The 13,464-nt window shown below is 51.9% G+C and overlaps 1 protein-coding gene across 4 annotated transcripts in view; it reads right to left on the reverse strand.

The window, feature by feature from the left end:
* The window catches only part of CRACR2A (calcium release activated channel regulator 2A), a 153,813-nt gene that overhangs the window by 65,313 nt on the left and 75,036 nt on the right, over positions 1-13,464 (reverse strand). For all 4 annotated transcript variants that reach the window (XM_043439964.1, XM_043439965.1, XM_043439967.1 and 1 more), the window contains 3 exons: positions 5,843-5,954; positions 4,419-4,602; positions 49-195 (listed from right to left, as the gene is read on the reverse strand). In XM_043439964.1, the coding sequence (XP_043295899.1) occupies positions 49-195; positions 4,419-4,602; positions 5,843-5,954 (443 nt within the window). The remainder of the gene's footprint in view (positions 1-48; positions 196-4,418; positions 4,603-5,842; positions 5,955-13,464) is intronic.

The following is a 13,464-nucleotide window of genomic DNA, read 5'->3' on the forward strand; positions in this document are numbered from 1 at the left end:
CTGGCTTGCACGTGTCTGTGCAGAGGGCGGGCTGACATGGGTACCCACTTTTTCAGGGCGCACTCCAGCTCGTTCTTCTCCTCATGGGCTTCTAGGAGCTGTGAGAAGATTCTGGTCAGGAAATCCTCAAAGTTGGACAGTAAGTGAGGCTCATCTTTCTTGAGCCTCAGCCAGAGCTGCTTGACATCAGCTTCACTGCGAGAGAAAAAGGAACATTGAGGCGGGAGCGTGGACACGAGGCTTCCTGGGACGCCCCGAGACCCCGGGGGCAACAGGGGCAGCCAGAGCATCATCACTGTGGTCGGAACAGTGACGTCAGGGGCTGGCATTTATTGAGTGCTTGCTGCATGCTGGCTGCTTTGTGAGTATTTGTTCATTTGGTCCTCCAGTCCCCTGTGAGGCAGGTGCTGCTAACACCCCCGCTTACGGGTGAGGAGACGGATGGAGAGGGGTGAATGAGACATCTCAGGTCACTCAGCTGCGAACTGATGGAGCCAGGAGGCAAGCTCAGGCCTGTCTGGTCCTGTGCTGGCCTCCTACTGGCCACACCCAAGGAAGTGGGGAGGACAGGAGCCCAGTGCTTGTGAGGACAGGCGTCATGGAGCTGAAGGAGAAGGCCTGTCGCCCCAGGAAGGACGGTCCTCATGGCTGAGAGGGAAAGACATGCCAGTTGATGGGTGGCAGAAAACAACTGTCACTGCAGGGAATGGAAGGGAAGACACTGCGCCCCACTGGGGCCCGGAGGCAGCAGCGTGACTGACAGGCGAGAAGAAGGGAAGGAACAAGTCTGAGAGATGCGAGTGTGCACTCCAGGAGACGGTGGAATGAGGAGGACGGAGCAGGCAGAGAGAGAGACGCAGAGTGATGAGCCCAGAGCTGTGCCACCCCTGCCCCGGCCAGCACCCTGGGCTCATGTGCGTGTGCTTAGCAGAGACATACAGGGTCATGGTGATCAGGGAGGGGAGGGGTGGGAGGCGGCATGCCACAGTCCCTACTCTCCCTCTGGAGAGATTCAACAGTCTACAGCCAGTGATCAAACAGACAGCCAGAGAGCAATCTGATTTGCAGTCCATTAAATCCCAAAGCCACAATGATCCGAAGGTAGCTACAACCAGGGGCCCTCAGGATAAAGAATAAAATCCCTTGTGCTTGTATAACAAGCACGGTATCTGAGAAATTTTATTCAAAAGTAATACTTGATGGTGCCATGTTAGCAATGTGCCTGGGGCGTAGATATTACTCTCAGCACCAAGCAGAGAGGAGGCTCACCAAGAGGTGAGGCTGGCTCTGGTCAGTTATCTGATCATCTATCTGATTGTCTCTCCCTCTCTCTTTCCTTTCCTTGCTCCATTCTATCCAAACATCCACCAAGTCATCAAGACCAATCATCCACCCATCCATCCAAACATCCACCCACCCACCCACTCATCCATCCATGCATCCACCCATCCATCCATCCATGCATCCACCCATCCATCCATCCACCCATCTACCCACCCATCCAACAGGTATCTATTACTTGTTGAAAGTGTAGCACTGAATTGGATGACATGAGAGATTTTGGAAATGAGAGAAGGGGAGGTAAGGAGCCTCCCTGTTTCCCAGAATGAGTTCCATTCCGTGCCAGCCCCCCGCCCCGCCCCCACAGAACATGTGGTCATCTGCTCTATTGTACTGTAGAGACAATGGAGGTGGCACAGAGGGTTCCGAGATGAAGGGTCTCAGAGTGATACCACGGTGACCTTCCATCACTGTGGCAGGTTGCCCCTCATGAAGTAAATGCATTATAAACTCAAGATGCACCTCACTGGCTAAGGTCTGTCTGTTTGCATCCCTCAGGTTCCTATTGGAACCTGGCAGTGAGCCATTTGGGCTTGAGCCTCCTCTGAAATTAGCAGACCTACGTGATGCTCTTCAAAGCTCTTTGAACCACCTAGCTGTGGTCACATCATTTTTTTTTTTTTTTTTTTGCACATTGGGCAGTCACTCAGTCATGTCCAACTCTTTGTGCCCTTATGAGTTGTAGCCTCCCAGGGTCCTCTGTCCATGGAATTTTTCAGGCAAGAATACTGGAATGGGTTGCCATTTCCTTCTCCAGAGGATCATCCCAACTCAGACGTCAAACCCATGTCTCTTGCTTCTTCTGAATTGGCAGGCAGATTCTTTATGACTGTGTCACCTGGGAAGCCCCAAATTTCTGGAAAAGGAACAAATCTCTGAACCCTGGATGAAAGATAAGCCAAGGCTGATCAGCTGCCCGATCACTCAACCAACTGGAGCACTGAGAAAAGCTGGGAGTCCGGGTGTTCTGCCCACCACGTCTGGGCCAGGCCAGGGCCACTCTCTTGGAAGGATGCAGGGGTCGGGGGTGAGAAGGGGTTCTGGGTGGTCAGTCCACCCATCTCCCTGCTTCCAGGACAACACACAAACCAACAAGATGTCATCTTGATTGGTGAGATCTTTAAAGACCCCTGAAATTTTCCCAGTCTCTTCTGCTTCCTCGTCTGGGGTCCTGCAGTCTGGACGGTCCCCCTCACGTTACAGTGCTTAACTTAAATGAGAACTGCAATGCCCAGGCATCATCTTATTTTATATATATGTATGTATGTATGTATGTGTATGTGTATATATATATATATTTGTTTAATAACATAAATATATATATAATTTTATTTATTTATTTTCAGCTGTGCTGGGTCTTCATTGTTGCACACAGGCTTTCTCTAGTTTTGGAAAGCAAGGGTTGCTCTTCGTTGTGATGCACGGTCTTCTCATTGCGGAGGCTTCTCCTGTTGCGGAGCACAGGCCCTGGGGCACATAGGCTCGGTAGCTGCGGCACACGGGCTCAGTAGTTGCGGCACGGGGGCTCTAGGGCGTGCTGGTTTCAGTAGTTGCGGCTCTTGGACCCTGACAGCACAGAGGCGTCAGTAGTTGCAGCATGCAGACTCAGTCGTTCTGGCTCACTGGTTCTAGAGCACGGGCTTAGTTGCTCCAAGGCATGTGGGATCTTCCCAGACCAGGGTCGAACACACCTCTCCTGCACTGGCAGGTGGCCTGTTCATTGGGCCACCAGGGAAGTCCCCAGGTCCCCTACTCTGTGTGCTGGTTTTGTCTGCTCTTCGAATCTTCCCTGGAACCTTCTCTTCTGCAGGAGCCATCATGTGGGCTCAGCCCTGCCCTGGGCCCTTGACAGAGGTCCTCCAGGCAGCCTCCGTGAGGTGGCCAGCCTGGAAACGATGGGTGGACAGAGATGCACCTGGCTTTCGTGACAGTCCCTTGGTCCCCACATGGCCCTCTCCTGCCCCCTCCTCCAGGACAAGGCTTCACAAGGTCATGGGCACGGTCACTGGGCTCTGGCCTCTTGTCCTTGGAGAAGCAGGGTGTGGTGTCCCCTCTGGCCTGCCCACGCTCTTGCCAGCCTGTCTCAACTCTGCCACAACCTAGATGCTTTGAGTTACACATGCTGTCTTGGCCCACACGTTGTGTGAAGACCACTCTTTTCTTCCTCTTTATCCTTTTCCTCCATAATCTTCCTCTTTCCAAGCTCCAGAAATAGCAGCTCCAATCATCAGGACATTCCCGCCCCTCATGAAACTCACTCCCAACCCAGGACCCAGAGACCCCAGCACAAAAAGACAAAAGGTGATGATGAAAATGGGGGCAAAAGTTATTCCACATTTCTCAGGCCTCTGTCTAGTTTCCACCAGTTATGACATCCCTCGATAGCATTTCACTGAAAATGCCTGCGTTTATGTTTATGTGTCTCTTTCTTACAAAATACTTTTTGCCAAAAAGGAAAAAAAAAAACGGGAGTTTTATGTTTGGTTTGAAGCGGCAGCCAATCTAAAATTTTCAGCTGAGTTACTGATCACCCAAGTGACGAGCTGGTGAAAATGGGTCCACCTCCCACCTTAGCTTCCAGAACAGGTTTGGTTCAGCTCAGGGATCCAACATGAAGTCCCGTCCACATAAGCTGCCTTTGGCAGGAGCACAAGGGATGCACTGCAGACCCAGGGGCCCAGCGGAGGTGGAGATGCAGGTGAGCAGGCGGTGACAGGAAGCCTCAGGTGCGATGCACTGAAAACCCTCAAGGCCTGGCACTACCCTCCGGTGGGTGAGCACCCCTAAAGTGAAGGAGACTGAGCCAAGGACCATGCTGATTATGGACAGCGGAGAGTGAGAGATCAGGGGATCAGGGTGTTTCCCATGAAAATAATGCAAAAGGCAGGGTCAGAGCCCTAAATCCTGGTACCCAGCCAGGTCATGGCCAAGGGCAGGCTCCACGGAGTCAGTGGTCTAGCTGGAAGCAGAGACCCTGGGCCTGGCTGACGGCTTCATGCGCATTAAGCCTGAAGGTGGCAGATGGAGAGGTTGTCCCTGGGCTGGGCCCCGTCCCCAAGGTCGTGGTCACCACTTACTCTTCCAAAACCTTTTGGGCTCCAAGTCTGTCCATGAGGGTCTGGAACTGGGCTTCTTCATCTTCATCCATGTCGCCCAGGTCCTCGTCCCCTCTGCTCTGATACACCTTCTCCTCCTGGAGCTGGGCCGGCTGCTCACCTCCATCTTCCTGACTTGGGTTATTCTGGCTGAAGAAGAAGTGACCTGGGGGACGCATGGGCACAAGGGTCTGAATTAGGCAATGCTCACCAAGGAAGATCTTCACCTTCTCAGCAGCCAGGAATCACTTGAGGTTCAGCTGAGAGACAGAAAAGGGAGATCAGACCTTCATAGCAAAGATCTTTGGATGACACGCTCTGGAGTCTGTGTTTTTCCCTACTTGGATGAGATTCTGCCAGAGATGCTAGAACCTGGGAAAGGCAGAGTGCATGGCAGGTACTATGGCATTTTGTAGTTCTCAAAACTTTAAAGGCTGGCTTCAGATCATCTCTTCACAGATTCCTTCTCTAAATAAGACCTTACCCCCATCACACTCCAGCAGCCCAACTCCCTACGCTTCATGTTACCGCCTAGTCCTCCTGGCCGCCAGCATCAATGTGCTTCACGTTACAAGTCAGTTATCAATTTCTGAAGGTCAGGAAAGGCATCAGAGATTCATAAGCAAATATAAGCTTCCTGGAAGGAGGCAGATGTGTGGTGATTTATCTGACCTGTATTTGTTCTAATCAATATCTGATCAGTATCAGATCTGATGGTGTATCTGTTTTTTTTAATATCATTCATGGATCTCGGTTCTTTCCCTCCTGGTCACTTTGAGAACAACTGGTCTATTCAAACCCTTTACAAATTCCTCTGAAAGCTGGTGCCCCTCAACCTGGAAGACTTAGCCAGCCAGGTTGCAATGAGCCGTGTAAGCCTCCCACTCTGAGGCCCCAGACAGATTGGAAACCCCATCTCAGCTCACCTCTTATGCTGAGCCTCCCCCCAGAGCTTCTCTGCTCACTCCTTGCCGTTCTCCAGGGGGTGGGCACCAAGGGGGCAGTGTCGTGAGCAGGGATGGTGGGCACATGAAAAAAGAACAAATGACCCACAGTCTGGAAACTTCGAGAGGCAGGAAAGCATGTACAACACAGGGCCTCGGGGATGACGGAGCAGAACTGCTCCTTATAGGGCTCTGTGCTCAGACGCTAGTGTCCAAGTCTCTGCAACCCCTCAGACTGTACCCCGCCAGGCTCCTCTGTCCATGGGATTCTCCAGGCAAAAATACTGGAGTGGGTTGCCATTTCCTGCTCCAGAGGATCTTCCTGATCCAAGGATCCAACCCGCGTGTCTTACGTCTCCTGCATTGGCAGGTGGTTTCTTTGCCACTAGCACCACCTGGGAAACCCATTTATGGCTTTAGGCTGACCCATACCCTGGGGCCCCAGCACCCATCAGAACTTACTAAATCCAGTGGTGAACTCCTCTGGGGTCAGAAAGCCATTGCCATCAGCATCCAGGGCATCAAACACATCCTCCAGGTCCTCCAAGCTGAGGGGCAGCTCCTTATGGAGTCTCTGAAAACAATGCAGACTGCTATGGTTAACACTGCTCATCACGGAGGGCTGCCTGGGGGAGGCGGCACCTTCCATCCCCGGCTGAGAAAAGCCAGAAGTCAGATTCTGAAGCTTTACCATCCTTCTCTTCCTCTGAATATTGGGAATCCACCATCTCTTGGGTACCTGCTCATCTGCTAGGTAACTTGCTGAGTGATTTATAAGTAAATATGTGTATATTTCTTACTATATTTATATATAACTTAAATATATAGGATTTCCCAGGTGGGCTCTCAACTACTCCTGAAAAGGCATGAACTGCCACTGGCTTTGGGTCTGGACAAGAGTATTTGTGTTGTAAAGAGGAACTGGCCCAGGTTGGGTGCGAGGTCACTGGACCTGGGTCCTGGCCCCAGTCACCCAGGGAGGGAAGGGCAGACACGGATGGATGAAGAACAAAGCTGAGCTTCCCCCTGGCCTCCGCCTGACGTACAGTGGTCCCAGGCCAGGGTTAATTTGCACCCTTGAAGCAAGCACCCTCTTGTACCCTAATAATCAAAGCTTCCCAGTGGTGACTCCCCAAGGGAGTTCATTAGAACCCAGCTGTCCGTCTCCCTTCCTTCCGTTCCCCTGGGGACGGCTGCACAAATTTTCTCAGTGTGGAAGTGACAGACAGCTGAAGACAAGGAGTACACGGAGCCGCAAGAGGGAAGGCACACGCCCATCTGAATAGTCAGAAAGAGCTGGCAGGTGTGAGCGCCCATGACGTAACTTGCGAGACACTCAGCTTGATCCTCTGGCAATCTTCTAGCTGGTAAGCCATAAAGAATTTGGCAGGTACGTGCATTAAGGAAGATGGTGATGGATCACAACGTGGGGAGACAGGATGGTGTGGGAGCCATTTAGAATCATTGAATTAAATATGAATGGGTTTTTTTTTAAGGAAGGGGAGTGAGACTGTGTGCAGGTTCTGGAAGTGCATCTGCTGAGCAAAGAGCAGAGTCTCTAGCTTATCGATAATCCATAAACCAGCTGTTCCAAAGCCAAAGGCAGAGAACGCAGGGCGAGGAGGGGGGTCAATCTGTCAAGCAGGAAGTCCATTAGCTCCTTTTGAAGCTAAAGGCATCCCATTGGAGGCAGGGTGAAAACGAAGATTCCAGTCCTTTCCTTGTGATAATCTGCCTCTCTCCCACCCTCAGCCTGAATGTGATATCTAAAGTGTGGTCTCGGGCATCCCTGGGGGTCCAGTGGTTAAAAATCCATCTGCCAATGCAGGGGACATGGATTCGATCCCTGCTCTGGGAGGATCTCACATTCTGTGGAGCAAGTAAGCCCGTGAACCACAACTACTGAGCCCTTGCTCTAGAGCCCAGGAGCTGCAACTACTGAAGTCCATGTGCCCTAGAGCCCAAGCTCCACAACAAGAGAGGCCAGCAAAATAAGAAGGCCACACCCTGCAACTAGAGAGTAGCCCCTACTTGCCACAACTAGAGGAAGCCTGCTCACAGCAACAAAGACCCAGTGTAGCCAAAAATAAATCAATAAAATTTTTAAAAATAATAAAATGTGGCCTCTGTGCTGGACCCAGAAATGGACGGGAAGGAATTTCAGACTCAGTGGGACCTTCAACTTGCCTCTAACTGCCGACAGGTGGGCACCCTTGCTCTTGCTAGCATCACCCAGGAAAAGCTAGGTCATACCCCATCTCTGGCACCACTCCTGAATCCAACAACACTTCTGAGCACAAGTCCTTCCCATGACGGAATCCCACTCCTTGTCTCCGTCTCAATCCAGCTTCCTCCTCCTGCTGTCACTGAAACTGAGGGGCAGGAGGACAGCAATCTTACACCTTCCAAGTCATCCTCAGTCTTCACATCCCGGCAGATCGACACCAAGGGCTTCTCCAGCCTCCTCAGCAAACAGCATACACCAGATCTCTTCACCTCTCTTCATTGGCCCTACTTGCAAAATCCTTTAGTCTTAATAACCATAATTAGCTCTTATTTATCTTTCGTCTCTGGACCTGCAGAGCTGTGTAAAACCAACTCATTCTGCTCTTGCCCCCCGGGTACCTAGTGCTGTCTGCATTTTTAACTAAGGGAGCCAAGCCAAATGGAGAGGGATGCAATGATTCATTCCATGGCGCTGATAACCTGCAAAGCTCAGAGATTTGCCTGAAGTCACAGTGGAGGCCAGCCTGGGATAAAAAAGTGATTTCTCCTTCAGGGCCTCTGCTGTGGGCTAGTGGTTCTCTGGGCGCCCCTTCCTTAGTTCCCTTGTCTCATTTCTATCCCACCCCTGCCACCAAAATCTGCCCAGCCAGCACCGCCCATACCAGCCCTCCAGAATTCTGCTTCATGCGTGGGGCCTGTCTCCCTTCAGCTTCACCTGGACGGGCAGGCAGGGGATGGAAGGAGACGGCAAGGAGGCAGGGCCATCCTCCTCACTCAGCCCACAGCCCAACCAGCTCTTCACAAGTCCACGCTCCCCCAAACCCTGGCCTCCCTCCACCACCTTCCAGTTAACCCTCAATCCCTGCCTCTTGGCATCATTTCCTCAGGAAGGCATGGCAGCCCCCAGCTTAGGAGAGACCCAGACTCCCCAAAACACGTTGCACTCATTCACAAGTTTCACCTCACTTTGTACTTCACATCCTGATGGATGCGATTAGTGGATAAATGTCTGCTCCCCCAGCCTGGAAGCTCTGGGAAGAGGGGCCCCACTCATGTTTACTCACTACTGTGCCCCTAGGATCTGGCCCAATGCTGACAACCCAGGGGTATGCAACTTGTTCATTTATTGAACGAGCGAATCAATAAACGAGTGACCACAAGTGATCTCAGGCGGTTCTGAACTCCTATTCACGGAGCTCTGGTTGATACCCCATCCACTCCAGATCACTACCAGCCCCCTCTGGGAATGCTCACCAAGGTCTTATAAACTGGGCCCTAGAACAGGAGTCTAGGCCCTAGAATAGCTGTGCTGAGGGGGCAGGCTCCCAGAGCCAGGGACAGATGCTGTCTCCTGCTGCACCCCAACAGGACAGACCCTCTGTCTTCCAGGTCACCAGCCCCTAACATGTCTTGTGCAGCGTAAACCAAAGGTTGGCACAGCTTCAAACGCATCTAAGGGAAACACTCACTAAAGAGAACACCAACAAGATGAACTTGTTCTGTGATCTTATTTTAAAAGGATAAAACTGAGTGTATGTGCACACACACACAAAAAAAGTTTCAGAAGGACACATACCAGCCCTTCACACTGGTTTTTCCCCAGAGGGTGGCACTTGGAGGGAGAGGTGGAAATTGTACCTTTATTTTCCTCCTGTCTATAATGTACTTCTTAAAATGATGAAGTTGGTTTTACTTTCATAAACAAGGATAAAACCACAAGGGATCCACCTTTACAGCCAGACTGACGTCTCCCTCTTTCTGTTCAGACCCCTGTCCCAGCGCCAAAAGCGCTGTGGTTGAGCCCAGCCACACCCAATGTCTTCAGAACAGGACTGTGAGGTCTGAAGGTGGGATCTACCTTGATCCTGCCTGGTGCTTTGAGGTGCTTGGTCCGGGCTGACAACTGGGTTTAGACAGGTGTCTCAACCTCTGCACTACTGACGTCTCAGGACGGAGAATTCTTTGCTGGGGAGAGAGCGGCTCTGGATCTTACGGGACACTCAGCAGTATCCCTGGACAATGCTTTGTAGACGCCAGCAGCATCTCCCTCTCCAGTCACTCCGGTCAAGAATGTCCCCAGGGCTTCCTTGGTTGCCCAGTGGTACGGAATCCACCTGTCAATGCAGGAGACGTGGGTTTGATCCCTGATCCTAGACGATCCCACAGGCTCAGAAGCAGCTAAGCCTCTGTGCCACAACTGTTGAGCCTGCGCTCTAGAGCCTGGGAGCTGCCACTGCTGAGCCTGAGTGCTGCAACTCCTGTAGCCCACGCACCCTGGAACCGGCGAACGGCCACGAGAGAAGTCACGGCAGTGAGAAGCCCGCACACTGGAACTAGAGAGGAGCCCCCGCTCACCACAACTGGAGAAAAGCCCTCTCAGCAAGAAAGACCCAGCACAACCGAACATAAACTAATCTATTAAAAAATTTTTAAATGGTCTACATAAAAAAAATTAAAAAAAAAAAGAATATCCCTAGACATGGCCAAAAGTCTTCTAAGAAGCAAAATCACGTTTGCTCCCACAGATTGGACACAAGTGAGATCAGTGCCTGTTGGAAATGACCAAAAGGGACACTCTCCAGCAGAAATGTCCCTTCTTGACCTCAGAGGCAGAACAGATGACACTCACCTGACCCCCCAGTGTGACTGTGCAGCCTCTGTGGAAACAGGGTGTGGGCTCCTCCAAACACTACACATAGAATCGCCTGTGATCCAGCAATCCCACTTTGGGGTATACACCCCCAAAGAACTGAAAGCAGGGCCGCCAAGTGTATCTGTACATCCCTGATCACAGCGGCATGGTTCACATGCAAGGGTATGAAGCAACAGAAGTGCCCATTGACAGTCAAATAGATAAACAAAATGTGATAAATAGGTGCAATGGAATCTTATACAGCCCTGAAAAGAGAGGAAATTCTGATAAGTGCTGCCACGTGGTATCTTGAAGACATTCTGCTCAGTGAAATACAGTGGTCACACCAGGATGGACACTATATGATTCCACTTACATGAAGTCCCCAGAGGAGCTGTATCGATAGAGACATAAGGCGGGATGGTCCTGGGGGCTGGGGAAAGGGAATGAAGAGGTAGGCTTTAATGGGCACAGAGTTTCTGTTTTGCAAAATAAGAAGAGATCTGGAGCTGAGTGGGAGTGATGATTACACAACATGAATGTATTGAAAAGCACTGAAATAGTCACTTAGAAATGGTTAAGACATTTTTAGTGGATTTACCCACTGGCGCTAGTGGTAAAGAACCCACTGGCCAGTGCAGGAGTATAAGAGTCGAGGGTTCGACCCCTGGGTCGGGAAGCTCCCCTGGAGGAGGACACGGCAACCTACTCCAGTACTCTTGCCTGAAAAATCCCATGGACAGAGGAGCCTGGTGGGCTACAGCCCATGGGGTCGCACAGAGTCGGACATGACTCAAGTGACTTAGCAGGCACACACAGGCACACACAATTTTAAAGCATCACAATGTGGAGGACACTAGGGATTAAGTTTCCCACCACCACCAACACACACATGCACAGTGAGTATTTATGGGGAGATTTCAGGTCCCAGCTCGGGGCTAAGTGCTCTGCATGAACATGGGTGTCTGACTCTCTTCTAGCGCCAGGGGGTAGTTATAAATAATTCACACATGAGCAACTACAACTTACAGGGGTTAAGAGACTCACACAAATGCACACTGCCAGTAAGCTGCAGATTCAGGATTAAAACTGGTCAATTTTCCACAAAATTCTTTAAGAGTCTCCTTGCTAACCTAATTGAGGAGTCATCTAGCTTCTCCTTAAGAGTCGGATGGTGCCTCTCTGAGGCTTTGTGGGCCTCTGTGACGGCTTCTAAAAGTCTGAGCTGTAGCCTGGAATCTGCTGTGGAGGGTATGCAAAGAGCCAGCTGGGGTCCAATGACACGGCGCTCACAGAAACGGGGAGTGGCCGGGTTTGGCTGGTTGGCCAGCTCCTGGATGGTTCTTTATAGTTTAGCTAACCCAGGAACTGCAGGCCGTGTTGGGAGGTGTGCAGTTGGCATTGGTGATAATCATCACACTGCTCTTGGGTGCTCAGTCTCTCAGCCGTGCCCGACTCTGTGCGACCCCATGGACTGCAGCCCACCAGGCTCCTCTGTCCCTGGGATTCTCCAGACAAGAACACTGGAGTGGGTTGCCATGCCCTCCTCCAGGGGATCGTCCCGACCCAGGGACTGAACCCGCATCGCCTGTGACTCCTACGTTGGCAGTTTCTTTACTACTAGTGCCATCTGAGAAGCCCACACACTTCTCTAAAAAATTGGGGAAACAGGGTTTATGAGGCTGCAGACTGTCCATCCAGTTCCAGCTCCCTCTCCCGGCTGGAGGGGTCCTTTCACCCCCTTCTTCAGCCTGGCGCCCCAGTGTCCCTCAGCCTCTCACTCGGGACCCTCCAGCCCATGATTCTGCTTCTCTAAGGGACCCCTCCCCTGCAAAGCAGTCTTCACCCCAGCTCTCTCAGGAATGATCCCCAAGGGACACACAGTGGGGCTCCTTGTAGAGGAGGGTGTGAGGTGTGGGGGGGACACGGGCAGGGCTGAAGACCCTCACATCCCTGCCGAAACCCTGTACATCCACGCAGATCAGGGTCCTCTGCCCACTGTCTGGTAGCAGGATGTCTGCCTCTGGAGCCTGAGCTCAGGGCGGCTGGCCGTCCCCGAGATTGGCTCCTTTCCACCTGTGGTCCTGCCCTGCCGGGCCGGCTGGCTGCCCACCGCTGCTCTGAGCACCTGTCAGATGGCTGGAGCGCATCTCACCCACTGCGAGTGGACTTCCTGTCATTACACAGGAGAAAGAAGAACGGGCGCACTGGGGGAGCAGCCTACCACAGCATTGGCTGTACCCCAATACAAAATAAAAAAACTGGGGAAAAGAAAAAGGAAACCTGCCCATCTTGGGTCTTCGTCGCTTTAACACCACTGTATGTCCCCCGACCAAAACGCACTTGATGGATGAGTGAGGGCTGGTGGAGGCAGGGGAGATGCTGTCAGAGCTCCCGCAGAACCTATGCTTCCTCTAGTCTTTTCCGGGTGAAGCCATGACTGCAGCATGAGAGGCTGCAGGAAGACGCTCGGAAGAACTTTTACACTAGCGGCAGGAAGGCACCAGACCGGGGTGGGCAAACCACACCGCCGCCCTGTAAATGGGACCCAGCGCCTGTCTCCCTATGGCCAGTGAGCTGAGAATGACTTTTACATTTTTTGACGGTTGAAGACAACATCAAAAGGATAATATTTAGTGACACATGAAAACGACATACAATGTTCATTTCAGTATTGGTAAGTAGAGTTGCCTGGGGGCAGACCACACTGTCTGTCGTTGCTGGTGTTGATGTAAGCAAGCAGGACCCTCTGGGCCCTCCCAGGACAGACCCCTCCCCAGCATCCTCTGCTCTAGACCCTCTCTGAAGGCTACCCACTCCAGTATTCTTGCCTGGAAAATCCCGCGGACAGAGGAGCCTGGCTGGCCACAGACCGTGGGGTTGCAAAGAGTCAGACACGACTGAAGCGACTTAGCACGAAGGACCTAGATAATAGTATCTGAAGCACATTGCCTGAGTTGTTCTACAGATGATAAAAACCACCACCAAATGGAAGATGTTATACACCTGATGACCATGAGCACGTAGCCCCCGGACCTCCTGGAGCCCTGGGATTGATCACCTGAATTCCTGTGACGGCGCTCTGGTCTCTCACCATCGGCCAATCAAGAATTGTGCACGAACTGATCACAGACCCTGGAACTCTCCCTCCCAAACCTGGCCTTTAAGGATGCTTTGCTGAAACCCCTCAGGGAGCTTGAAGGTCCTGGGCTCCGTGCCTGACCCT

This window comes from Cervus canadensis, chromosome 21 (assembly GCF_019320065.1).
Source record: "Cervus canadensis isolate Bull #8, Minnesota chromosome 21, ASM1932006v1, whole genome shotgun sequence".
Taxonomy (NCBI): domain Eukaryota; kingdom Metazoa; phylum Chordata; class Mammalia; order Artiodactyla; family Cervidae; genus Cervus; species Cervus canadensis.